The 26,294-nt window shown below is 43.1% G+C and overlaps 1 protein-coding gene across 6 annotated transcripts in view; it reads right to left on the reverse strand.

Moving 5' to 3' along the window:
• NPTN (neuroplastin) overlaps window positions 1-26,294 on the reverse strand; it is a 73,155-nt gene that overhangs the window by 17,063 nt on the left and 29,798 nt on the right. For 4 of the 6 annotated variants that reach the window (XM_015142608.3, NM_001266786.1, XM_077937840.1 and 1 more), the window contains exons 2-4: window positions 19,723-20,070; window positions 14,681-14,852; window positions 10,255-10,349 (exon numbers count right to left, since the gene is read on the reverse strand). In XM_015142608.3, coding sequence (XP_014998094.1) covers window positions 10,255-10,349; window positions 14,681-14,852; window positions 19,723-20,070 — 615 coding nt within the window. The remainder of the gene's footprint in view (window positions 1-10,254; window positions 10,350-14,680; window positions 14,853-19,722; window positions 20,071-26,294) is intronic. The other 2 variants (XM_015142610.2, XM_015142609.2) reach the window with 1 other exon arrangement.

Below are 26,294 nucleotides of genomic sequence, written 5' to 3' on the forward strand. Positions count from 1 at the left end.
CTAATGCTTTCAAATCTTTGCTTTTAAAATTGGTAACTGTGCTCCTCATCCTAGGACTCATTATTTACCTTATAGTAGGCTGTTCACTTAAACACTGCAGTAAAACTATAGATGAGAGTAGTAATGTTTTTCCCACACAAGCCCTGGAATCCCAGCCAGGCCTGCATGAGTACACCTAGACAGTTACAAAGTGGTTCTGCTCTTCTCAGTTTAGGGTTCACTCCCATTCCCACTACGTCCCCTATCAGCAGGAAGAAGCCAGAGTGATCGAAGGCCTTTTCCCATCTTCAGAGCCTACACCTTAAGATTAAGGTGTTTTAAAACCCCAAGGGAGGGACTGAAACCATCTTTGCAAAATTATGACTGAGACAGTGAAAGAGATCTAACTTAACTGACTCCATCTTACTTCTAATCTCCAAGCTGTGCTTGTTTGTTCCTGGGCGCAGGCTGAACTAACTTTGCGAGAAACTTATAGTTTAAACAAAGACAGTAACATCCCTTTCCCAAAATAGACTCCCTTCTTGCCTGGGGACTAGATTGTCTTTGTAGGACTAACATTAGCCACAAGATTAGAAATTATGGTTTAGGAGTCATGCAGCTGGAGGCTACAAGATTCTGACCCTCCCTCAACTGCTCCTAAGATCAGTGCTTGAGATATTTTGCAGACCCTGCACTTGATGGATCAGCTGGCCCCACCCAGATCAATAAACTGGCTCATCTGATCTTGTGACCCCCACCCAGGAACTGACTGAGCACAAGAAGACAGCTCCTGACTCCCTACGATTTCATCTCTAACCAATCAGCACTCCTGGCTCACTGGCTTCCCCCTACCCACCAAGTTTCCTTAGAAACTCTGCTCCCTGAAAGCTAGGGGAGACTGATTTAAATAGTAATAAAACTCTGGTCTCCCAGCAAAAAAGAAAAGAAGGGAGTAGGTCACACATATCTGTAGGAAGAACACTCTAGGTCGAGGGAAATGCAAAGGTCTTGAGGTAGGACTGTGCTTGTTATGTACAAGGAACAGCAAAGAGGATTTGATTGGAACATAGTAAGCAAGGAGAAGAGTGCAGGAGATAAAAGAAATCAGAGAGACTGGGGACCCAGATTAAGCAGGACTTTGTAGGCCACCATCATGACTTTGGCAGTTACAGTAAGTTAAGTCGGGAAGCCACTGGTGAATACTATGTGCAGTTGTAACATGATGGGTGTGTTTTAACAGGCTCCCCGTGGCTACTATGTGAACAAGAACGGTAGAGACAGCAGTGGAAGCAAGACCCAGCAGGCGGCTATTAAAGTCACCCAGGCAAGGGAGAGGCTGGTTTCCACGGGGGCAGTCATAGTGGAAATAACAAGAAATGGTGAGATTCCAGGTATATTTTGGAGGTTGAGTTAACCTATTTGCTAATGGATTGGATGTGGATTGTGAGAAGAAAAGGAGTCAAGGAGACACCAAGGTTTCCACCTGAGTAACTACGAGAATGTAGTTGACAGTTACTAAGATGAGGAAGATTTTGCAAAAGAATGAGTGGTTTTTGTTTGCTTAATCTTAGTTTGTTTTGTTAAAAGACAGAAATAGTGGTGGTAAAAACCAGAAGGTCAAGGTCTAGAAGAACATGGTAAGTTTAAGATACTTATTTAACATACGGCTAGGTGCGGTGGCTCACGTCTGTAATCCCAGCACTTTGGGAGGCCGAGGTGGGCGGATCACCTAAGGTCAGGAGTTCGAGACCAGCCTGGCCAACATGGTGAAACCCCGTCTCTACAAAAATACAAAAATTAGCTGGGCATGGTGGCGGGTGCTTGTAATCCCAGCTACTTGGGAGGCTGAGGCGAGAGAATCGCTTGAACGCGGGATGTGGAGGTTGCAGTGAGCCAAGATCATGCCCTTGCATTCCAGCCTGGGTGACAGAGTAAGACTCTGTCTCAAAAAAAAAAAAAAAGATACTTATTTAACATCCACGCAAAAATATGAAGTAGGCAGTAAAATAGCAAGTCTGGAGCTCAGGGAAATGTTCTATGTTAGAGATATAAATTTCAGATATCAGCTTATATGTGGTATATTTTCCCATTTTCACTCTCCTTTGACCAAAAGAGGACACCCACTTTGAGTCAGTTATTGGCAATAGTACTATGAATTCAGTACTATCAGCTTTTGCTTTGGGGACTCATTTCCAAGACTGTACATTAGAACCATCTAGAATGCTAAAAGTTGAGTTGGCAGCTGCACTGCCTCTGAAAAGTCACTATTCTGAAAGGACCCAGACTTAAAGGCCCAGACTGGGAAAGGGGCTCAAACAGTCTTCACTCCTGCCTTGGTGTGTGGGAGGAGAACACTACTTCCCCTCTTTATTCGACACTCTGGGAAAGGGTGGCTGCCATACTGGGGGACACTCAACCAACCAACGGAGAGGCCGGCACACTGAGGAACTGAGGGCACTACAGAGCCATGTGAGTGAGCTGTACACATGGAGTGGATCCTCCAAGCTCTGGTCAAGCTTTCAGATGACTGCAGCTCCAGCCAACAGCTTGACCGAAATCTCAGGAAAGGCCCCAAGCGAGAACACCCCACTAAGCTGCTCCCTAATTACTGACTCACAGAAACTGTGAGGTGATAAGTGCTTATCATTTTATGCCACTAAGTTTTGGGGTAATTTATTACACATATTTATAAGAATAGATACAAATATACCAATTGATGAAGCAGACATTACCCCACTTTTTAAAATGGGAAAACTCAAGTTTGGAAAAGTAACTTAATGTTTAAATGGTAAAGCTAAAATCCAAGTTCAGGGTTGTCTGAATCCAGAGACCATGCTTTTTGTACTTTAACATACTGAGGGGAGATAAACTAGAACAGAGTCTACAAAAATAAAAATATACAACATGCGAAGAGGGAGACCATTAGGACAAATACCTAATGCATGCAGGGCTTAAAATCTAGATGATGGGTTGATGGGTGCAGCAAACCACCATGGCACATGTATACCTATGTAACAAACCTGCACGTTCTGCACATGTATCTCAGAACTTAAAGTAAAATTTAAAAAAATATATATATATTTATGTATATATATTCATGTGTGTAGATACACACACACATATGCATTACTGGTAACTGCAGAGCAAATAGCCCAAAAGTTATCTTTACTTGTAGATGTGCTAAAACACCTTAGACCCAAAGCAAAACTGATATACCTGTCAGATTTTATTCTGTATTAGTACAGCGTAAAGAGCAGAGCTTCAGACCTGAACACATGGAAATCTGGACTCGATCTCAACTTTGTTACTCACCACCTGTAACCCAGGGCAGATCACGTCAAATACTCTGAGTTTTAGTATTATAAAATGAGAGTAATACTCACTGTTTCAGAGGTCTTGTGAGGATTAAATTACATCTCTGTACTAATCTAGAACATGGTTGGAATTCAGGGTCAAGCATTTAAACATCAGTCAGGGAAAGGAAAGGCTAAGGCTTGGACTCTGTCATTAGTTCTAAGAAATCAAAGATACTGATTACTATGTGCTCTCCCCATTTGCTGATACAAACAGGACTTTTTTTTATAGCTCTAAAAATAAGGTTTAATCAGGTCAGATACTGATAAATTATCTGATTAATGGCCTATTTTAGTGCCTCACCTTCTATGGGCTTGGCATTTAATAAGGGACTGCTTAACCAGGTTTTGTTGGTCTAAAAGCAGGTCTGAGCGTCTAACTAAACCTTCATATCCTGAAGGAGACAGAGACAATACTCTGAGCTTCCCTTTACCCTCTTAGTGGGGCACAGACTAAGTGGCAAGAGCGAAGGGTAGGAGCAACAAAGTTAACAAAAAGACCCTTAGAAGAGGTCTCTGATCCACTCAGGAATTCATTCATTCTCTGGACTTGTTCATTACATATTCTAGTCACACTGGTTAATGGATATCCCTCCAGTATCCTAATAAATAGCAACACAGGGGTCCCAAAATAGTCTCAGTTACCCAACAGCACCTGACCCAATTTCATTATCTGGGCAGTCTGGGACTCTGGCTGAGGACAAATACATGTTCCTTCGTACCCTCTGCTACCTAACCTGGGGCACTAAGGGCAAAGGGTCAGCTTCTAGGCCAAGCTAGATGCTGTAGAAACTGTCAACTCGGCCGGGCGCGGTGGCTCAAGCCTGTAATCCCAGCACTTTGGGAGGCTGAGACGGGCGGATCACGAGGTCAGGAGTTCGAGACCATCCTGGCTAACACGGTGAAACCCCGTCTCTACTAAAAAATACAAAAAACTAGCCGGGCGAGGTGGTGGGCGCCTGTAGTCCCGGCTACTCGGGAGGCTGAGGCAGGAGAATGGCGTAAAAACCCAGGAGGCGGAGCTTGCAGTGAGCTGAGATCCGGCCACTGCACTCCAGCCTGGGCGACATAGCGAGACTCTGTCTCAAAAAAAAAAAAAAAAAAAAAAAAAGAAACTGTCAACTCAGGCCACAGAAGGATGTTTCAGATGATATTAAATAAAGTTAACAGAACAGACTTAAGAAAGCGATCAACAAATAAGACCTCTTTACAGACACTGCTTATTTGGTGCTCACTTTTTGTTTTGTTTTGTTTTGTTTTGTTTTTGAGACGGAGTTTCGCTCTGTCGCCCAGGCTGGAGTGCAGTGGCACGATCTTGGCTCACGGCAACCTCTGCCTCCTGGGTTCAGGCAGTTCTTCTGCCTCAGCCTCCCGAGTAGCTGGAACTACAGGCGCCTGCCACCACGCCTGGCTAATTTTTGTATTTTGTAGTAGAGACGGGGTTTCACCATCTTGGTCAGGATGGTCTGGTCCTGAACTCCTGACCTTGTGATCTGCCGGTCTCAGCCTCCCAAAGTGCTGGGATTACAGGTGTGAGCCACTGCGCCCGGCCTTGGTGCTCACTTTTTAAAGCATGTTCATAACCTAGCAATTCATTTTCAAAGAAAAGAAAATCTATCCTTAAAGGTGTTGTCAATGAGTAGGCTGTTTCCAAGTAAACACAGAGATTCTGCATTCACGGTCTATTTGCTTCCTTCATACAACCTTATCAAATCCCAAAAACACCTATCTTTGTGGTGGACAAAATGAACACTTGGCTTAAGGCAGTGGGAGAGTGAAGATTTACTGCTTGCCAAGAGCTATGCCCAAGAAGGAATATGAGACTGGTCAAGACGGAAGCAAGAAGGATGCAGGCTTTTGGCTCAACAAGCACTCTCCACCCACAGCAGATTCATCATTGGTTGTGAACACTACAGCAGTCTAGGACAGGTGCCTCCTTCTGCAGGTGAAACCACTGAGCAAGAGGTGTAGAAGTTTCCTCAAAGACAGTGATCCTCAACCCTGGCTGTACACCATAATCACCTGATGTGCCTTAATCTGATGCCCAAGCCACAGTTCATATGAATGAAATTGAAGACCACTGTTCTGTCACCTTTCCTGGCACCAGTACTGGAGGTCAGATACCCCCACCACAAGACAAGGAGATGAGTGGGTAGAGGTGTGGGAGTCATTCAGGTGACTTTTCCAAGCTGAGAAACTGACAAATTGAAATTTTCCAATAACACTAGGAAAATGGGCTTGGAAATCACTTCCTTCAATAACCAACCTCTCCCAGCCTACATCTTTCTCCTGTGCTGGATGCTTCCTGCCCTGAAACATCGGACTCCAAGTTCTTCAGTTTTGAGATTCGGACTGGCTTTCCTTGCTCTTCAAGCTTGCAGGCAGCCTACTGTGGGACCTTGTGACCATGTAAGTTAATACTTAATAAACCCCCATATATATATCTCTCCTGTAAGTTCTGTCCCTCTAGGAAACACTAATACACAACCTCTCCTCTCTGTCCACATAAGGTAACCCAGACCATCAGAGCCACACAGAACAAAGGAACCTTGAAGATGAGCTATCTCATTCTACTTCATCATGCACTTCAGGAAGCTTGAGACCCAGAGAAGGGAAGTGACTGGTCAGAGTCACACTGTGTTTAATGGCAGAACCACAATTAGAACACATTTCTCTTAACTCTTAGTCAAGGCCTTTTAAATGTTACATGCTCAACAGAGCACCATGGCTTGGTGCTTAGGAGCATAGGATCTAATGCTAGGGTGCCTGAGTGAGAACCCTGGCTCCACCAGTAAACTCTGTGACACTGGGCCAGTTATTCCCTCAAGCCTCAATTTTCTCACCTGGGAAGCGGAGATAATAATCACACTTATCCCATAGAGTTGTGGAGACTAAAGGAGAGAAAAGGAACAAATAATGCACCTAGCACAGTGCCTGACCCACAGTAAGCATGCAATAATGTTAGCTATTCTTATTCTTATTAAGGAAAGTCAGGGTGGCACCCTGAAGAGAGGAAAACAAAGTCCAGGTATGGTTTTTGGGCTGAAGTTAATGTTCAAAATGCCCTAGCAGCTTCGTATTATTATGCCTTCAAAGACTTCTCAAGTCATGGCAATTCTGAGACAGAAGCAGGTTGCTTTGACATCAGTTCTGACCTAAAGGATGTCACATCCTCCACGCATCCTCACTAGCTACCTTTCTTGACTGTCAGTGAAGAAAGGACGGTGGAGATGCTGTGCATGCTGAAAGTGCCGTGCGAATGTGGTCTGCGTATCACTGTTCTTCACAATGATCTTCATCCCCACCACACTTGCCTTGGCCAGTCTGGATTAATATGTCACTTGTAACGCACCATGACAAAGTAGGAAATAGGAAGGCAGGGCAAGGCCACTTATAGAAATCCTAACCTTTATTCTTAATAGTCAAATATAGAGAAAGCTAAGGAGTAGGGAGGAGAAAAACAAGATCAATCCTGGCTCTCACGGCAACCAAAAGACTGAAACTCATTTGAAATGTCCAATGAGGAGGGTGAGATGAACCTAGTAAGACAACAGGGTCAAGCCCCTTCTGGGCTGAGATGTGCTTCTCACAAGAGACAGTGACATATTTGTTGCAGAGGATTGGGTGACCAACAAAATCCTTTTCCAAAAACAGCAATAAAATTCAAACTCCTTCTTTCCTGTACTAATCAAAATGGTTAAGGGATAAGGATAGTGCTTGGGAGTCATGAGAGCAAGTTTTTTCTTTTTACTTTGTAAATGATATCGGGATTTTCAATTTGCTTTTTTGTGAGCATTTTTTTTATTTTTAATTTTAGAAAAGGAAGGAAGGAGAAGAGGGAAGGAGTAAGGGGCAAAAGGTTGAAAAATTATAGGGATAGAAAATTTCAACATCTATTCATTCATGAATTCTCTGTAAGGTGTGCACTCTCTGGTATCACAGCCTCTGAAGAGTCACAAGCTGAGGATAAAGATGCCTCCTCAGTGTTAGCTGAGTGGACCCCCAGGAAGGCAGGGCTTTGGGCTCCACAAGGCCTCATCACTGCTGTCTTCCCTCTCCTAACCGGCCCAGGTCCATCTTCCTTCTCCACATCTGTGCAGATCACCTGCCGAATACCTGAGAAACGTAACCCTCGACAGTATCTTCCTGTTTATACTATGTCACATTGTGTCCTTTAAAAAAAAAAAAAAAGGAAGAGAATTTAAAAATCTGCTTCAGATACAAGGCCTCCCCCACTACATGTAGATAACTCCTATCCTCCAAATTTTCTTGACGGTGATCTACAGGCTTTGGTTAAAAAACATGACCATCTTGGCTCTGTTCCCAGGCCACCATCCCTCTCTCTGGTTCCTGCAGCCTTCTTTTCTTTTGTAGACCACAGATAACTCAAGGTTTGGTAATCTGACAGATAATGCCCAGTCCCTGGCTAGGCTAAATCACTTCCCACAGTGCTGAGCCCAAACAACACCCCAGAAATGTTCTGAAAGACAGGAAAAGGCAGATGGGAAAGAAATGGCTGACAGCAGAATAGACGTTGAAGAAATATATATGCATGGTCTGAATCATATGCCCTGATGTGCTGATTCAGTTAAAGCCACACAGGAAGATTCTCAGAGACTCCTGTCAGCCAAGAGGCCACTGATGTTCTCGGAACCTCTTTGTTCTCAAGTACAACCACCTCTTAACTCTCTATTACTCAGCAGATTTTTCAAATTGCTACAGCTATAAAAAGATAACTGTCTCTTATCGCCACCCCAGAGACACTAAGGGAATAAAATATGAGTTTCTATTAAAATGTTTTGGGAACTAACATACAGACATGTACTACTCTAAATGCAAGGCAGTTTTTCTACCCCAACCACAATTGGAAGTGAGCTCAGAATATGATCCTGGGCCTATGGCAAACCTTTAAAAACATATACTGAAAAAGCGAAGTGTTCAAAGTCTTTACCAGACTCAACTATCCATAACTTGGAAGAGAAGACATTAAACATTCAGCTCTTTTCTATCCAGGTGTTGGGGAGAGAAGACAGACTAGAATTCTTTACAAATTTTCTTGAGAGAGAAACACACAGTATATCTATACAAAGTGGTCCAGAATATGGTTTAGGTTATTTATAAAACAGAATTCTCTCAAGGTCTACTTCTGTAAAACCAGGATACCACCACCTGCCTCACCTTCCTTATAGGGCTATTTGTACAGTGAGAATGCAACAGTGCACAGTAAGCACCTTGAATATAACACGTAAGTTGTAACTTGCTCTGATAATACTCCTGGCCTACAGCGTCCTATTCTCTGACCCTGGCAACTGCTGCTTCCTACCTGCTGAAGAGAATATGAAGAAAGATGCCTCTAGGGCCACTAAACCCCACTTTCTTAAGCAGCCAAACAGATGGAAAAACCATTTCGGTTTTCACTCTTGAAAGTGCTATTTAGAAATCATTAACTCAAAGTCACTAACAATTACAGTTAGTTAGGACTAATTATCTCAGGCTTGGGGAGCACAATGAACTAGACACCCCAATCTTTCCCTCCCTCACCCACCCTGCCTTTGCACTTGGACTTTGTGCCAAAGGCTCAGCCAGGAATGCAGCAGGGCCTCAAGTCTCACAGAGAAGTCTCCCTACACAATTCAGCTCACCTAGGCTGGGGAACGCCCTCACTGGCTTAGAGAAAATGTTTTCCCACATCCTTCATCCTCATGTTGAATACATGTGGCATTCTTCTAAAATGGGTAGAAACCAAGATTTCTCCAAGGAAAGCCACTGAAAAAATGAAATGCCAAGTTTTCTGGCCCACTGTGACTGTAACTCCTTTAGGCATTCAGAATCAAACTGGCAGATGGAGGAGGCAGTGGCCATCCCTACATCAACTCACAAGTGAGGGCTGTGTCACCAAGATATTACTTTCATTTAATAACACCATATAATGGAAACCTTCAATGTGTCTAAGCCTTTCTTGAATCTGCAATTTTAATCTTACAAATATTTTAGGAAGACCTGAATACCTATTATATGGGCCCTTTCCTTCTCCTAAATTTGTCCTTCTAGCTTCCAGGGATAACTCTATGGATTTAAAGAACAAGTCGGTGTCCTTACTAAGCAAAATGAGAAAGACTGAAAATAGAAAACCTGACCTCAAACAGTAGCCCTGCCTCCTCATGATCATTTTGTGAGAGTAGAAAAAACACTGGATTGGGAGTCAAGACCTGTGTTCTAGACTAGCTCTGCCACAAACTCACTGTGTGACAGAGAGCTAGAAGTTTCACTTTTCTGGGTCTCAGATGCTTCTTTGAAATAACATAGGAAAGGTGAAATTTATGATGTTGGGTAGCTCCAACTTTTATAGTTCTGTTTGCCCTTCTTGGAACTTTCTACTACTGCCTCCTCTTTCAAAGGTTTCTATTACAATTCTAATGAATTATCCACAAACAGCTGATGTCCACTCTGCACACTGTACCCACTGTACCTTCCCCCTCAATCCTGCTGGCCCACAGAAGACCTATGTAATCATACTTGTAAGGCACTGACCTAAGAGCTTTACAAAGCCTTGGGCCATAGGAGCTGCCAACACTGAAACATTTTTGACATATAAAAACAGCAATTTTATGTAGTTCAATCTATTAACTTATTTAATCCTCCTAACAAACCCATGATGTAAGTACTGCTGATATCCTCATTTTAAAAATGAGGAAAAGGAAGCAAAGAGAAGTTAGTAAACCACCAAGGCCACACAGCTAGTAGATGATGGGGTCGGAATTTAAACCCAGGCAGCCAGGCTCCTGAGCCTGCGGCCTAACCATAACATTAAATTATGTCTTGACATGGAAAGAAGAGGAGCTTGAAGACTGGGACTCCAGACCAAGGTACTGTCTTGGAAGGAGAGTGAGAGGCTCACACCACAGCCTCTGCTGGGTTGTACCTTTCACTTCAATGGTGGCGTTTGCTTTAGGAGCGCTGACAAAGTGATATACGCAGTGGTATTCGCCTGAATCCTCAGCTCTCGGCTTATTGATCCTGCAGAGATGAGAAGAAAAACCAAGTGAGGAAACTGGGAATGGTCAAAATATACAACAGAAGGAGAATCAAAGGGGCAATCCGGGATCCTGCTCTCCAAACCCTCAATGCAACTCACCTCCTTCTAACTAAAAGCAAAAATCCCTCTCTATGCATCCTAAAACATTAATGTCTTGCTCTTTACAGGGTGCCAAGAATACAAAGATGGAATGGCAACATGGTCCCTAACCTTAGGATGCTCTGGTCTATTGGGAGAAACAAAATGCAAAAGTAATCAAAATAGAAGGATGTCCAAAGTACTATAGTTTATATTCAGATATACAGTATAAAACCATCACAGCTGGGTGTGGTGGCTCACCCCTGTAATCCCAGCACTTTAGGAGGCTGAGACGGGTGATCAGGAGTTCGAGATTAGCCTGGCCAAGATGCTGAAACCCCGTCTCTACTAAGAATAAAAAAATTAGCCGGGCGTGGTGGCACACGCCTGTAATCCCAGCTACTTGGGAGGCTGAGGCAGGAGAATCACTTGAACCCGGGCAGCAGAGGTTGCAGTGAGCCAAGATCACGCCAATGCACTCCAGCCTGGGCGACAGAGCAAGACTCTATCTCAGAAAAACAAAAGCAAATGACAAAAATCACTAAAAACCTCTTGTTCACCTGGTGGTTCCAGTTAGATAAACAAGAAGAGAAACAAACAAACAAAAAGCACAAGTTTTCTGAGCTTCTCCAAAGACCTTGTTTTGGTAGTTCTGTTCTTCCTACCTTGTCCTTTAGTAGCATGCCTTTCCACAAGTCTACTCGCTAACAGGACCCAAGCATAAAGAAAAAGAAAAAAATCTGCCATCAGAGCATCAGCCATAGACATGCAGCAAAAAGTCTTATGATAAACCCCAGGGCCCTACATGATCTGGCCCCTGTCTATATCCCTAGCTCCATCCCATGCTACTGTCTAGCTCTTCTGGTCTCTCTTCAGTTTTTCAAGCACCAAGCTTGTTCCCACCTCAAAACCTCCACACAAGATGTTTCTTTACAGAGAATGCTCTTCTCGTCCCTTAGTCTACCTAACTCCATTTCCATCAGGTCTTGGCTTACATGTCAGTTTATTCCAGCCCCAATCTAAACGTCATCCCTTTCCACAACATTCTCTCTCATACTACTCTGTACTTCTTCACAGTACTTATCATGTGTGTGATTATATATTTATGTGATTACTTGATTAATGTCCGGCTTCCCAAGAGACCAAGTTCTATGTGGATAGGCACTGTTTATTCGGCATACTATCCCATACAGAGCACCTCGCCTGGTGCCTGGAATATGACAGGGGAATGAATAAATGAATGAATTACTGAGTGAACACAGAGTGAATATCTGTGCACAGATTCAGATCAAGTTAAGCAGAGTGACAGGAAGGACTGTAAGAAGACTGTATGGGTCGGGCGCGGGGGCTCACACCTGTAATCCCAGCACTTGGGGAGGCTGACGTGGGTGGACTGCTTGAGCCCAGGAGTTTGAGATCAGCCTGGGAAACATGGCGAAACCCTGTCTCTATAAGAAATTAAAAAACTAGCTGGGCATGGTGGTGCACGTATAGTCCTAGCTACTCGGGAGGCTAAGAGGCAGGAGGATCGCTTGAACTTGGGAGGTCAAGGCTGCAGTGAGCCATGATCATGCCACTGTACTCCAGTCTGGGTGACAGAGTAAGACCCTGTTTCAAAAAAAAAGAAAAAAAGAAAAAGTAGTATATATGGCCAGAACAGCACTTCATCTCAATCACACAGGGTGATTCCAAACAAGCTTTCTTGCCCCTGAGGGCCAACTACACATCAACTCAGTACACTCTGGCCTACAAGCACATACACCAAACATGTGCAGAAAGGTCGGTGAGAAATTACAGATAAAAGAAAAACAGCAGCCTCCAGATCAGAGGATAAATGTTTATATAGGGCTGAGCTCTGGCTCTTTTGCTTAGGGGTTAAAATATGATACTTGTGACGGTCAAATCTCTACTGCACTATTTAATGTCTAAGAAAAACTCCTAAACTCAACCACTCACTGGCCTAATGCATTTATCCATCTTATATTGCTCATTCCAAAAAGGAAACACAGGTTAAGAGACTATGGACAAGGAGAGACATAGCCTATCCCCAGGACTGTCTCAAGATATCCACATGGCAGCACAATATTCTGGGAGAAGCAGTCAAGGTGTCTTCTCAATGTGACACCATGCCTCTTCTATCAGTATGCTCCCAATTGGAAAACAGACAAGTCAGCTGCTCTTATCAAACAAGTGTTCCAGAGTTTGAGGAAGGAGCAGCAGCTCTTTCTTCAGGGCTTAAACTGAAGTTCTTTGGGTCTAAGCTCTGAAGAAAAAGCTGCTGCTCCTTCCTCAAACTCAGTCCTGAACTTAAGACTGAAGTTCTTAGACTTCTAAGTTCTTTGAGAAATACTTGGGAAGATAACTCCTACACTTGAGTCCATGCCTATAGGCTCAAAATCTCCCCACACCATTCTCTTGGACTAGCTATTAGCAAGAAATTAAAGCAAAGGGATAACATCCCCTACAGGCTGGGCAGAAGCAGGGTTCTGAAATCGGCTCTTCAGGCTGATTTATTAAGTAGCCCAAGGAACTCATCAGTTGTTACTCCACAAAATGTAGAATCCCTGAAAAACTCTAGAGATACACAACACCCTTGGAGAGCTTCAAATAAGCTGAGGGGGGGAAAAAAAGAGAGAAGAAGCATTTTATAAAGTCAGGCTGAAACTTCATGAAGTTAAAGCTCAACACTTTGCAGGCAATAGTACAAGACCCAAGAGAAACATAATTGGATGTCTGCTATCTTAAAGGATGTATTATAAAAAACAAGTCTGAGGCTGGATGCAGTGGCTCACGCCTGTAAATCCAGCACTTTGGGAGGCGAAGGTGGGAAGACTGCTTGCACTCAGGAGTTCAAGACCAGCCTGGGCAACACGGTGAACCCCAGTCTCTACAAAAAATACAAAAAAAAATTACCCGGGTATGGTGGTGTGCACCTGTGGTCCCAGCTACTGGGGAGGATGGCTTGAGCCCGGGAGGCAGAGGTTGCAGTGAGCTGAGACCGCACTACTGCACTCCAGGCTGGGAGGCAGAGCCAGACCCTGTCTCAATAAAATAACAACAAAAAATCAAGTCTGTAAAACTAATGGACAGAACCAGAAAAAAATGCTTTTCATTCCACCTAACAACTTTATTTGATTAATCCTTTCCAAACTATGAGGAAAATCGCTGAGGCTAAATTTCTAATTTTTTTTTTATCAGAAGAAACTACAGTGGAGATAGGTTAACTACTTTGCCACTAAGCGAATGGCATAGCAGATAAAATAAAAGCAATTCTAGAAAAACTTCTAGAAAATCAGAAGACCTGGAACCTAGCCTTGGTTCTAGAACTTACTAAATACAGTATTTGGCCTTAAAGCAGCCAAGAGTCACTCCTTCCTTGCTTGGGAAAAAAGGAGGAGCCACAGATTCATTTGGATCAACTAAATAAGGGGTGTGAAAAGGTCTCAATGCTGCAATATCCTGCAGAATGCCTTTGCCATCACGGGTACGTGGGCTTTCCTGGTCTCACTTCAGTGCTCTCTTTCTTCGCACTGTATTAACCTTCTAAGCAGGATTAGCTGATTCTTTTCCAGACAGTTTTCAACCAGGAACAAACTATTCTGAAACGTGGGGTGCCATGTGTGCTAGATATTCCAAAAAGCACCAAATATTTGGGTGCTGGGTAACTCTAGCCAGCAAATATCTTTCTTTCTTCAAAGGGTATTTCCAGGCTACCATCCTCACTCCAGATCATTCAAGAGCCCTGCATCCGCTGGTCCTTACCAGGTTACAGTGATGTTACACACTCCTAAAAGGGAATTCACCAGGAAATCTACCCAGTGGAAAGATGGCTTAGGGAGATGTCTTGCTCTACAGTCACAAAGCAGACTTCAATCTGTTTCTTCAAACCTAACTTCGATCTGACTAGATTAGGCAAAGAGACTACATTCTAAGTGTGACTCTCCTATTGACTAGCATTGTTACCCTGAACAAATCACTACTTCATGGCCTCAGTTTCTCTATGATTATAGTGAGGGGATAATCTATGGTTCTCAAATCTGGCTGCTCATTAGAATCCTTTGGGAATCTTTTCTAGACTACTGGGCCTTACCTGAGATATACTGGATTGGACTCTCCAAGGGAGAGCCAAATATATCTCATGTCCCTCCTGCATGGCACAACTATGGATTATGAATGTCAAGTAAGCTCAGCCACACTCCCTCCCACCTTCCCAGGAGCTGCCCACCCTTCTCACCTGTACTCCATGTTGCTGGCATTCTTACGAGTGGCACTCAGTTCCACCCCATTCTTTGTCCAGTAGCTGTATGTAAGGGTGTGAGAGCTGGAGGTGAGGTTACACTGCAGGGTGACAGGGAGAACAGGGCTGTCTCGAATAATGACCTCTTCACTGGTGACAATCCTTGGCTCTGTAATAAGAGTGCACAATGATAGGGGGCAATAGCCTTCCATCCTCTGTAGCCCTGGCCTGAGAATTGGACGGGGTAGGAGGGGGAAACTAGAAAAAGAGGGAGGGCAGACAGGACCACATGAGGAATTTCACTTTACCACTTTGGAGGAAGTCAAGAAAGGAAAAACAATGATTATAAGCAAATGACCACTAGCGCAGACAACAGCCTGAAGACCAGTTGGCCTAGACGTGAAAGAATGGGAGTATTATGGGTGTTTGTACTGGTAACAATCCACTTACGCTTTTGAATACCACCTTTTTAAAAGAACCACCAAACAATTCGGATTCAATTAGAAAACCAGGCTCCACCTTCCGTTCTGAAGACAAAGGCCATATCATTTATATACCTATTATAATATACTCCCTATTGTGTCACTGGGCCTTGGAACAGTAATAATTAGATAATACAAGTATAACTTTCCCCACATTTAAATATTAAACCTATGGCAAACCAGCCATGGCCATTATTTATGCAGAAAAAAGACACTGTGGATTCTAAAAGCATACTTCCTACTGGAATTCACTTGCATTTTCCAAATTTTGTGGAGGCAAAATTCTTGAAAAAGCATCATCAGTTCTTCCTCTCCAGCCATACTTATTCCCAAAACAAGTTTTTTGTTTTTTTGTTTTTGTTTTCCAGAATTGCACTTTAAAACACATTCCATTCTGAGAAAATATAACTAGAGTGCAATATTGTGTTGGTATTATGGGCTCCTAGAATTTTAGAAGGGCCCTTAGAGTTCATTGAATCCCACTCTTAAATTTTAAGAGCTGGAAAAGTGAAATGATTTGTGCAAGGCCATAAGTATCACTAATGGCAAAGCTGGGCCTAGAAGACATATCTGACTGAATTCTCTATCCCTGCCCCCCAGCCCCAAGACCACCCCCGCCACCTTTTGTCCTAGGACATACTTCACCTCTGGTTCTATTCTGTGCTTAGATAACCAGGGATCACTACCGTATCTACAAAAATAACCTACTTGAGTCAAATATTATAATACATTGAACAGAAATGCTTAAAATCACTCTATATTATTCCTGGAAGTTTCATCTTTAAAGCACTTTGAAATCCATCACTGTATTAAAGTCATTTCTAGGGTTGTTGTCTTTTGTTAATGTGCTTTGTCTTTATTATTTCCCCAGGCTTAGTTTTCTCTACTTTTGGTCAAACATCTCCAGGTTAAGTCTACACTAACCATCTTTTCCCAACCACAATAAGAGGTATTTGCTATTTGTTTTCCAATTCTCTCTCAGAAACCCTTGACTGACTTCCCATTTCCCTGTGTCTAGCCACTTCCTGTCTACAGCTCTGCAGCAGCTCCCCTCACCATTTTATACAGTATTGTGCTGAGCCTTAACTTGAGGAAAGAACTCTCTCCCTCCATGGGAACTAAGTTGCTTGCTATTCAGGGAGGGGGAAAGCATGGGGAAGTCGTGGGATACCTGGAAAATGTAATGTCTTAAGGACCTCCTAACGATGTAACATTTCTGATTTGTAGAGTTAATGTCTTTGAAGAAACTTGTAATAAAGCAAAACCTTAAGTTTGCTCAATTAACAAATTAGTTCTATTTTCCAACTCTGGCAAAAGGATAACGGTTATCTTCCATTCAGCACTGGTCCTTATCAGTAACATCAAACAGGGTCTCTATGTACAGATAATGGAGGCATAGCAGCCACTAAGACAGAAGCAGATGCATGTAAACACGTTAGCGCAGTGGTGTCCCATGGTTTCCAAGACACACTGGACAGAAGCCAAATCCCTGGGCCTTAAGAAGTCGAGCAGAAACGGCTGCAAACCCTGCAATGGAAGGCGCGCACACACACCATCAGCAGAAAGCATCACAATTCCAAGAAAAATCAAAACCAAGCAAAAACAAAAGAGAAAAAGATAGAACCAGTACTCCACAGAAGAGAAATTAAAAAAATATAAAGGCAACATTAAAACCCAAACACACTTTTAGGTTTTTACTGAATTTTAATTATCCAATTTCATTTTCTGTCCCACTTGGGACTCTCCTTCTGGCTATTCCTCTCAGATTGCACTGAGAAAGGGTAAACTCTGAGAATGAGGCCAAGAGCTTCCAGATGTTTAAATACAAGGAGGCCAAAGTAAATGCTACTCTTACCTGTGGCGATGCAAATGACCACTGCAGCTCAGGGAGATTAAGAAGTTGATGAAAGCAACCTGGTAGACTTTCTGTCAAGAATTCTTGGAAGGCAAAGGAAAGCACTTTTTCCCTTAAGTGTTAAAGATCCAGGAGAGAGTCAGCTGGGAGCAAGTGGATAATTTAAATAGGTTTAAATATGATTCTGCACCATAGGAGGGTTGTGGGGTAGGATAACCTGCCTCCTGTGATTGCTGTATATGAAAAACAGTGCTACACCAAGTTCTTTGGCCATGGTGCCTCATCTGCATTCTGCACCAGGATGAAGGTGGGGCTTTTATTTTTGTGGCCAAGCGCTGCCCAGTCAAAGTCCAAGAGAGATGAACATTTAGGAGAAGCTCAAATGTGTTTACCTGTCACTGATGTCTATTTAAAAGCAGTGGATAGGAGACCCTTACCCTATATGGCCAGAGAGATACCTAAAAACTGGGCACACTTCTCTTCCTGCCTTACATACTCAACGAGCTCTGGGGAAAGTACTACCAGGAGGTCATTCTTAGATAGAACACTTGACCTTCCCATAGAGGCAATGTCTTTTGGGATGCTGAGATCATAAAACAATCCAATTAGAGTTGGATCCAGGGTGTTTGGAAAAAAAAAAAAAAAGCAGCAGCAGCAGCAGCAGCAGCAGCAAACTCCCGGCTCTCCAAAACAGCTAACTAGGGTTAACTGACTGATGGGGAAGTCTGAAGAGAGCCTAGCCAGGATTTGGTTCAACCACATGCAGACAATTCTAAGTGAACTGGGGGAATCCTATGTATTCTCGGGATTGGCAGGTCGGTATCCCAAAGCCACATCTTTTTCTAGCTCCTTGGCATGGTCATTCTAGCTATGAGTCAGGCTCTTGGAAGTACAAGTGCAAATGCCCAGCCCAGTCCATATCTATAAACTTCCACAGACCTTTGTGGCCATGTAGGTAATTCTGCTTTTATAAGGAAAGGAGCAAGGGGGGCAGGAGGAGGAGGCGTGCAGGGGGAAAATATTGTTTAAAAAAAAAAAAAATCACTGGGTTAATGTTCCCCATTTTCACACAGACAAAGTTTTCTTTTCCTGTTTCCAGAAGCAGGTTCTCTGATTCAACAGTGCCAACTGCAGCAGCCTCTCCTACCACTGCCCTACAAAGGACTCTTTTTTAACCCATAGGGATCTTCAAGTGGCTACAAAGAACAGACACTAATTTGCTGTTTTCCATGTAAGTATATAACTCAAGGCCCATGTCTTACTACTTTATGTATTACCAAATTCCTCATCAAAGCAAGATTTTACTAGTCTTACTTTCTCTAGATCAATCAGCTCTTTAAGCTAGAACTGGCTATAGATCTCTCATTGTGTCCTCAAAGAAAAGGTGAAAACCCCAGAGGATCTTTCCAAAAGTGAATGTCCCCTCAATTATAACCAGGTTTGATGTGGGGCCAGAACTCTTCTTGGCCAGGAACATTGGTTCTGTGGTGGCTTCTCCCTCCCTCTGCTTTCCAACATAAGGTAGCAAGTCACTTTTGAGAAAGAGAGAGAAGTGGCCACAAAAGTCCCGGTGTCATACGTCTCACACATACCTGCTACAAGGGGAGGATTCTGAGCCAGCTGGTCAGCTCACCCCATCATGTCGAGAAACCAGGTTGGAAGTTAGTTTCCTCTTTTTTCAAGACACAAAGAAAGGGCCAGTGTGAGTGGTCCCCACACTATGTCTGGAGTTCCCATCCTTTGGGATAAGGCACACTGTGCCAATAGCTACTCATCAGAGTCAAACCATGAACAGGAATCAACTGCAACTCTGACTTCCAGACAGTGTGATAGGTTAAAAAAAGAATAATTTGCAGCTTAGTGTGACCTGACTCCTAATAGCAAAACATATGAAGGAAGTTCCAGGCTGCTGCTTTTAAAGAGGAGACTAATTAGCAGGCCCAGTGAGGAGTACACTGCTGCAGTAGAGGGCTGTTATCAGAGAAGCAATGCCACGGTTTTAGAAAAGAAAAGGAGCTGGAACTATGAAAATATCCAAGCTTACATGCCACCCAACAACCAAAACACACCACCACACTGTACCCATGGCAACATTCCCATCACAAGATGACACCAAGTCACAGTAAGGGAAGAGGCTGGGCAGACACAAACTTAAAACCATAGAGGTGAAGGCAGCTACTTAGAGAGCTTCAAACAGAAGAACAGAAGAAATAAAAAGTAGTTAGACTGGGGAAAGAAACAAAAATAGAAAGGCACCAGAGAAGAAATCAGCAAAAGTATAGCAGGAAACCTACTACAAAATCAAAGGGGAGGGAAAGAAACCATTTCAACACTACCCTCCTTAGACCGCCTGGTTTTAATTTTTTTTAAGCTTCCCAGTTCTCCCCCCAGCAACTCTCCCCAACACAGATGATTTTGGACAGTCACGGATTTCCTCAAGTTCTTTGTTCCTGAGAAGAAAGACACAGAGAAGGGTTGGGGAATAAGGGAGGCAGAAAGGACGGCAAAGAAAAGAAGAAAAAAAGTTGCCACAGATGTTTTCATACACTACAACCAGAAGGGTCATGGGTTTGGAAAAAAAAACGAAGACAAGGGGTGGGGTGAGTGATCATACTGGGGAAGAGGGAAAGGATGCAGAAGGGAAGGGTCATCGGGCCACCTCTAATGACTACAGTACTACTACTGTAGGGTGCTGGACTCACTCTGAAGGACGCTTATGGTGGCCTGGGCTCGAATCCATGTTATGGAAGGGTTTTGCCTCAAGTCATTCCTCTTGGGGTCGTTGCTGGCCCTGCACTCGTAAGTCCCAGAGTCCTCCAAGGTGAGCCGGGTTATTCTCAGCACACTCACGCCGTTTGACCCGTAGGCGGTGTTTACGGTGACACGGCGCTTCCGAGCACCGTCCCACAGCTGTCTGAAAGACTCTGCCCGGTTGACTTCTGCGTACCACCACTGGATCTCTGGCGTGGGGCTCCCGACCACGTCACAGTACAGCTCAAAGGCGTCCCCCGTGAGCTTAGTTTCTGACATGGGCGACTTGACAAACCCAGCTAGAGGGAGGGGGAGCAGGAATGCAGTGACAGGCCAATCAGAAAAAAAAAAGAATCAACAGGTGTTAATAGTAATTTAAAGAAAAGAAAAGAAAAAAGCAAATGAGTTGCAAAGAACAAAAAAGGATTCATTTTTAAACTATAAAGAGACAGTACAGCAATTCATACAAGCTTTTAGAAGAAGAACCACACCCTGGGAAGCTTATGAAGCAAAGGCAGGCTAATTACAAGCTGGGGCAGCCCAGGTGCTGGCCAGGCAGAAGCAAGCCCACTGGAAAGCATTTTAGCAATGGGCCCAGCTGGTAGGAATGAGAAAGCCTCAGGTCTTGGGAAGAGCCTCTTTCCTTAAAACACAAACCATTTATTACCTTTTCAAACTCAGCAAGTGATGAAAGATAACCAGAAGAGGCAGTAGTTTTATATGCCAAATCAGGATCTCTCTTTTGGATGGGTAAACGCTTTGTTAGAAATGCAGTGTCTTTTGCAAGCCTCAACAAGAAGTATTAACTGACCTACTGGTGCCTTCTCTTGGGATTCAGAGTGCAAATTTCAACTGAAAGAATAGCAAATTTCTCTCTCACACAGGATTCTATCCTGGGTTCAGATTAGACTTTCTCCACCTCCTAGTCTTCCCTGGGCCAATGGCAAACAAACAACCCAGTTGTCCATATTAGGCAGCCTTTTCCTGAATGCAGACCCTCAGTCTCAGGAGAACAAGACAGTCTGTACTTCACACCACAGTGAGATATATTAATACTTTCTGGGTCAACTCAGAAGTGGGACCAACAATCCCAGCAACCCAACTATTGCCAGCAAATGGAGGGACTGTGCCCTCCGTAACCCCAGAGATCCATTAACTAGAAAAATCTGAAAAGCTATGGTATTTGACAGGTTCTATACAGTTGAATTGCCTGGCTTCTAGAAGCCAGCTCAGAAGAACGAGAAATGTACACTGATGAATTAAACCAAACACTAGGGTGAAGGCCAGGCCTCAACCAATACTCTCAGGAACTGCCCAGGAACTAAAGTTGATGCCTACCTCCAATTGCCCGTAATTTGCTTGGGGTTACACTTCCATAAGACAAGGTGGAAATGGCAGAAAGAGTTAAAAAAAATTCAGGCTTAATTTAAAAACTTGGAGTTAGGTCCACAGGAAACAAAATTCAGAGTGCGAGCATACTCTCTCTTACCCTTCCACTCCACCTAGGGTTCATTCAGCATTTCTGTTGATTCAGACAGTATCCTAAGGTATAAGGAAAGACACTAAAAGAGGGCATTCTGATTGGCTTGGAAACTTCCCCTGGGAGGCCTGCTGCATAAGCCAAGCCAGCCCCTCTGCAGTGAGCAGGGAGTGAGGTCAGGATCTGCCAACATCAGATTAAGAACATTCCAGAGGAAAGGATGAAATAAATGGAACTGTTTTCCTACAGTCCAGAAGCCAAGGATGTAACAGGGCTAGCTGAAAATGGAGGTTACTAAAGGGAAAAATTCCTGTTTACATCCATAGCAGTATTTGCCTTTGGTGATAACCCCACACCATGGACTAAGAACATTAATGGAGGTACTATACTTACTCAAGTAGAGGCCAAGACCTCCAAATTCATACTAGTCTTTCAATTCCTGACATTTTCAGAATCTGGGGAGCACAGGAATGCAGTGATTAACAGGCTTAGACTAAACGTTCTGCCTTTAATATGCCATTTTAAACTACCTCTTCAGATCCAGCATGCATTCCTTGTAAGGAAATATCTACCAGAGGCCCTAAGAAGCCCAACAGATGTCATTCTCAGATAGAGGAGAAGCTTTAGAATTACAGAAAGGAGCCCCCAAGCCCCTGCATGAAGAGCTGAGCTCATTGTCAAATACTGGTATACAAGGAGCCATGTCTCAGTCTCACAAACTACCACCTGCCCATCTGTCAAAGTCAATGCCAGCTAATATAAACGAAGAAGTAAAAGAGGGCCGGGTGCAATGGCTCACGCTGTAATCCCAGCACTTTGGGAGGCTGAGGTGGGAGGATCACAAGGTCAGGAGTTCAAGACCAGCCTGGCCACTACGGTGAAACCCCATCTCTACTAAAAATACAAAAATTAGCCAGGCGTGATGGTGCTCACCTGTAGTCCCAGGTACTTGGGAGGCTGAGACAGAAGAATCGTTTGAACCCAGGAGGCAGAGGTTGCAGTGAGCCGAGATCATGCCACTGCACTCTGACCTGGGTGACAGAGCGAGACTCCGTCTCAAAAAAAAAAAAAAAGAAAAGAAAAGAAAAAGAAGAAGGAAGGAAGGAAAGAAGGCAGGCAGGCAGGAAGAAAGGAAGGAGAGAGAGAAAGGAAGGAAGAAAGAGGAAGCTGGTTTTATTTATTTTACTACTGGTTCAATCACCAGAGAAAACTGATTATCAGTAAATCCCTGAAACACAGTAAAAGTATTATTCTGTTTTAATCATATTCTTAACCATAAGTGGTAATCACAAATGGTCTTACCACATTATCTGTGAACTTGGGGAGTTACAGCCTCTCAAATGCTGTTAATTATGTACTTGATTATGCCCTAGAACTATTAGTGGATTTCTTTTGTACTTTTTTCCTTCTTCTGTATTGTACTTCAAAGCAGGCCTAGACTTCAGCCTGTTTGTCAATCTGTTGACAATACTAATGTAAAAGGGATGCCTGAAAGTATCCTTTCACCAAGAATCCATCCAATTCCACTGTAACCCCAAGTCCTAATACCACACAATTCATAGGTAGCTGAGAAACAGTCTGACTATGATTCCCACTGCACACAACCGGGCAAGGCACTTGGCCTGATCATGCCACCCTGGGCAAGACTTCCTGCTAAGAAGAAGGAATGCTGATCTAAGTCAGTTCAATTTTCTACCTGTATCAAGGAAAATGGGACCAAGACAAAAATGTTCTTTGCATTAGTAAATTATATGATGTATATTTAAATGAACTTTTAAAACACAAAATAAAAAATCCTTTAAAATGCCAACAATGGACATTTTTCTGTGCTCTTTGAAGGCCATTATTGTTATTATTGTTATTAGACATATACAGTAACAGGTGACATTTTCTAAGTATGCGTTATATGATTAGGCAATGTGTTAAGCACTTTATTCATTATCTCATTTACTCCTCACAATGGCCTTATATGATAAGTGCCATTATAATCTCCTTAAAGATGTGGAAACTAATGTCCAAAAAAGTTAAATATTTTGCCCACAGTAACATGCTAATAACAAGAGTCTGACCTGGAACCCAAAGTGAAAGCATGGTCTCTTAACACCACAACTGTGGTCAATGTATCTCACTGGCCTGAAAAGGTTTACTTAAGTTAAAGATATGCTTTGTCACCACTTAGTTAAATAAATAAATAAATAAATAAATAAATAAATAATTATTCCTGACCACAAAAAGCCAGGAACCTTTGACCGATTGTGCCACATACTATGATCACTAACTCCATAAAATTATAATCTTATTAGAGAATGGAGATAGAGAAGCACTGGGTCAAAGAGTTCCTAAAGCAACTGGGGGAGGGTGAACAGTGTGGAAAGATAAGATGATTCTGAGGCAAGACTGCCTCTAGTTCTGATGATTCCAATGCCCTGTTCTGGAGAAGGCTGGCTTCAGAGAAGGAAGGAATTTACAAGACATTGGAAACATTTCTCTGGTGCTGTAGTCAGGAGCTAAATTAATAAAGGGCAGCACCTGAAATTTTTATAAAACTTCACAGTTTGCAAAGTGCTTCCACACACATCACATCTCATTTCATTCACACAGTTCTACAAGGTTCATACATAGGGCAGGTGCAGATACAGGTTCATGACTTGCCCAAGATCACTTAGGCAGCTAATCCTGAGTGGGGCTGGGAGTAGAATGCAGGTCTTCAGCTTAGTCTAGGGTTCTTTTCAATAAACTGTGCTGCCTCTAACCAAACTAAGGAATTCCTTGATAGCTGAACACTCATGAAAACAGATCTATGTCCCCTCTAAACAGCATGGAATAGAAAGAAAAGAAAAAGAGAAAAGGAAAGAACCCTCTTTACAAAGTACTGTGAAATCACAATTAGCAAGGGAAAGTTATTAGCAACCATCCACCTCATTATCCATCCAAAATTAGCTTCAATCCAGGAAAAGAACCAGCTCTCAGCAGCAGCAACAGGAGGTTCAGAGTCTGACTCACTGCCCTGCCTTTCATTACTAAGGGCTTTCAAACAAGTATGTACCTTCAACAAGAAAACACACACTGCCTAAAGTTGGGAGGCCAACAGAAGCGTCTGTTTGCTCCCTAGGTCAAGGGCCATCCAATATTTTGGAATAACCCTAAATTTTAGAAAACCACCTCCCACCCCACCCTCTTCCCCACCCACTATCTTAAGTGACTGGGCTCAGATCTGCAAGAGTTTTGGAAAGTATTAATATCAGTGCATTCAGAGCAACAGTAGGATAAAGAGGGAAACTGAACAGTGGTTACTGGCTTTAAGGGAGGAAGAGACTAGAAGCTGATGTTAGAGGGGGTAGCAGGCAGAGCATTAAAAATGGAGGCAGCAAACCCAGGAGAAGCATAATGTAAAATTGCATAACTAGGGATGGGGGATGGGAGGCAAAGATGACAGCTGGGACTAGCAGCCGGAGAAAAGGAGGAGCTCGCTGGCAGGAAAAACTGGATGTGTAGATATGTAGCAGAGGGTGAGAAGAAAAAGGGAACACAGAAGAGCAAGTTGAGCCCAATTCCAGGAAAACTGCTTTCATATATGCCCTAAGGAAGTAAAAAAAGCTAGCCTAGCCCTATATAGGAGAGACTATCATAATTTTTTACATTTACCTCCAGGGCAACCATAGAACAAGAAATCAGACTAACTTTCTCTCTCCCTCAGCTGACTACTGCCAAGGCCAGGCCTTTAAGTCTTGCCTGCTTTTGTCACCTTTTTTTAAAAACAGCTGTTCCCTTCAAACCCCTTCTACCTCTAATTCCCTGTGGTTGGCTCATGCTGTTCTCTCCTTCATGCCTCGCAATAAAGAGAAAATGACAGCCAAGGTCATCAGAGCATTTCTCTCCTCTGTCTCTCTCTCACACACACACACAAATTCGAATCATCTACCTCAAAATAAAGACTGAGCAAGACCCACTGACATCTAAATGTAAATACAGGAACTATGAGTATTTCAAATGTCTAAAGGACCCTTAAGTGTTGTGAGGCTGCATAGACTTGAGCCTACACAAACTACTGTACAGCCCGCCTATCCTTCCTGTTAATCAAGAAACAGATCATTCATCACTATTCCTTAATATCAAAGGCAGATAAGAAGTCTACATGCACTCATTCTGTGTGTACTGACCAAGGGTAAGGCAGGCTTGAAGCCCTGGGAGCAGTGGAAATGGCGTAACTTCATTCTCTGCAGCAGGAAGAGGTACCATGGATTAGTCTCATCTCTAGGTAGAGATGGCAGCAATTACAAAGCATTTTCCAAATTCAAACCTGCTCCTTCCACAGCTACCTTGATCAGGCAGATATGACAAAAGTTTGGAAATTAAGATCATCCCCATCACTAGCTTCTAAACCAGGGTCCACCCTTTATTCAGAAATTATACCATTCAAAATGACCAAAGGCATCCATACTAGTCAGCCTTCTGCTTTGGAGAAATAGGGGAATCTAGTCCATGCCAAGAGAAACTACATAGTTTAGTGACCAAATTGCAGCAAACTCTAAAATCAGTTGTCTGGATTCACATAAGGCTCTCTCACTAACTGTATGACTGTAAGCAAGTGACCTAACCTCTCTGAGCTTCATCTCCCTAATCTGTAAAACAGGGCTAATAATAGCAGCTACCTCACAGGGTTATTGTGATTACAGGAGATAACATAGCTTAAAACACTACCTGACACATAGTAAGCACTCAATAATGTTAGCTATTATTATATGTCTCCATAGAAGTAAGTGCTAAACAGGCCACAGGCAGCAGCCTGCAGCACTGCTCCACAACAGGCTGGGAAGCAGAACTTCACATCCAAAATGAGTTTAACTTAAAATCCAAGTTCTTCAAGAAACAACAAAAAATTAACCTGAACTTCCCGAATAAAATGAGAACCAGAACAGAAATGTTAACTGCAGAAGGGAATGAAAAAGAAGGGAATTCTTCATTCCTTCCTATCCTTAGAGCATACTAGAATGAAGAAAGTGGTAACACCAGACATATGTATGTGGACTCAAGGAATTAGCA

Source organism: Macaca mulatta, chromosome 7 (assembly GCF_049350105.2).
Source record: "Macaca mulatta isolate MMU2019108-1 chromosome 7, T2T-MMU8v2.0, whole genome shotgun sequence".
In the NCBI taxonomy this organism is placed as follows: Eukaryota; Metazoa; Chordata; class Mammalia; order Primates; family Cercopithecidae; genus Macaca; species Macaca mulatta.